This window comes from Lipotes vexillifer, unplaced genomic scaffold, assembly GCF_000442215.2.
Source record: "Lipotes vexillifer unplaced genomic scaffold, Lipotes_vexillifer_v1.1 scaffold34, whole genome shotgun sequence".
Taxonomy (NCBI): Eukaryota; Metazoa; Chordata; class Mammalia; order Artiodactyla; family Lipotidae; genus Lipotes; species Lipotes vexillifer.
This window is the reverse complement of record NW_006776832.1, coordinates 201,352-203,228: the sequence shown is the minus strand read 5'-3', so window position 1 is coordinate 203,228 and position 1,877 is coordinate 201,352. Positions and strand designations below refer to the sequence as shown.

The 1,877-nt window shown below is 44.2% G+C and overlaps 1 protein-coding gene across 1 annotated transcript in view; it reads right to left on the bottom strand.

The window, feature by feature from the left end:
* Positions 1-1,877, bottom strand: part of LOC103075703 (protein FAM13A) — a 93,669-nt gene that overhangs the window by 20,072 nt on the left and 71,720 nt on the right. Inside the window, exons 8-9 of the mRNA XM_007450669.1 lie at positions 1,870-1,877; positions 791-872 (exon numbers count right to left, since the gene is read on the bottom strand). The exon at positions 1,870-1,877 is cut by the window's right edge and continues 137 nt beyond it. Of these exons, the coding sequence (XP_007450731.1) occupies positions 791-872; positions 1,870-1,877 (90 nt within the window). The remainder of the gene's footprint in view (positions 1-790; positions 873-1,869) is intronic.

Here is a 1,877-nt window from a genome sequence, read left to right as displayed (position 1 = left end):
GCTGAACCCAGATTGTTTCTCTATGCTGTTAACGACTGCTTAGCCTTGTCTTTTTTTCCTCCAGAAAGTATCTAATTATAATATCAGTCGAAATCCCTGGGTTATCGTGTTAAACCCAAGAAAAATGATAATGTCTTCCTGGATTATCTGGTATGATTTCCTAACCCTAATTCCTGAGAAAGTTTTAATTCTTTAACAGCCACGCGTTAGCCACACCAACCTGTTTGCTGTTGTCGGAATGAGGCGGATGTCTTCCTACACTGATTCCCTTAGTGTTTTTGCAGGTATTTGCAGATCTAGCGCCCAAGTGCTGGCCAACTTTTTCTGTATGACGTATATACCTCATTTTGGAATTATTTTCACTTTGTATTCTATTCTATTGTGTATATGACTCTGTGTCCTAAAAGACAGCAAGCGCTTTGAGGGACAGGGACCAAATCCTTCTCATATCCATCTGTGTTCTATGTCTTAATTCCATAGCAAATAAAGCCTTGGATTAAACAGGTACCTCGAGTTGAAACCATCATCCTTATATTAGTGATTTAGGGAAGTAAAAATAATGCTGCCTAATTTGCATCTTAGCTGATCTGGGTTTCCCCGCGATTGAGGCCATGGGAAGACACGGAGAAAGTGTGCCCTGAATACTTAGAGCCCTGGGAAGCAGCTTCAAGAAACTTGTCTTTCCTGGAATATTTTAGCAGTGAGTGGCGTTCAGCACGTGGTGAGATCACAGCTTCTGCACCTGGCTTGCTCTCTGGAGACCACACCACGGGTCTAGAACTTTACCTACCTTTAAGTTGTTTCCGGAATTTGGCAAGGTCATTTGTCCATTTCAGAACCTCTGGATTGGCTGCTTTGTCGCTGTGGGAAGGCTGAGAAAAGGAAATCTTGAGTAAATGTTTTGGAATTGGGGCAGGAAAAAGAAGAGTTTGATAATCAGTTTGTTTTAAACAGGAAGGAAAAGTTGAGTTCCACTGGAACAATAAGTGAACCGTGATTCATCAGAGCAACTTCACAGGTGCGATTCCAGTATCCTTCTTTATATCTGGTTGTTTATTTATTTTTAAATACTATCTGGTTATTTATTTATTTTTTTTGCGGTACGCGGGCCTCTCACTGCTGTGGCCTCTCCCGTTGCGGAACACAGGCTCCGGACGCGCAGGCTCAGCGGCCATGGCGCACGGGCCCAGCCGCTCCGCGGCATGTGGGATCTTCCCGGACCGGGGCACGAACCCGTGTCCCCTGCATCGGCAGGCGGACTCTCAACCGCTGCGCCACCAGGGAAGCCCTATCTGGTTATTTTTGATGCTTTCAAAGAATTCCTCACAGGCAAAATTCTGGATTTTTATGATCATGGACTTCTATGAGGCCCATGGCCTCTTTTCCTTTATTTGTAGGGTTCAACCTGTTAGGCTAACAGGATAGAAAGCAGAGGGGTACAGGATATTTTACACTACAAACACCACGAAAAATGCCTTCTTTGCCACTCTTGTGAGAGATACTAAGGATAGAGCTGAGAGTAGAATGAGGTCAGTACTAATAAAATTTTAGAGGATAACCTTGAATTACGTTTTAGGCAAACAAAATACTCCATTTAATGATTTTTCCCATCCCTGTTCACTGATCAACTTGCAAGACGTTGAGGAAAGCATTCAGTTCCTTTGTAAGGATACACCTGTGCAAGGAAGATGCTGATACATGATGTCTGGGGTTTAACAGGGTTTATTACCCAGTGCTTATTGCCTTTTTGTTTTGAGATTCCCTAGAAATTTCCCTTCCCCTTTTATCACTTCTCTTGACTTGCTGACGCTCAGATACATCACGTCGAGGGAGGCGGGGCCGGAGGGAAGCCGCCGAGGACGCACTCACCCTGTACT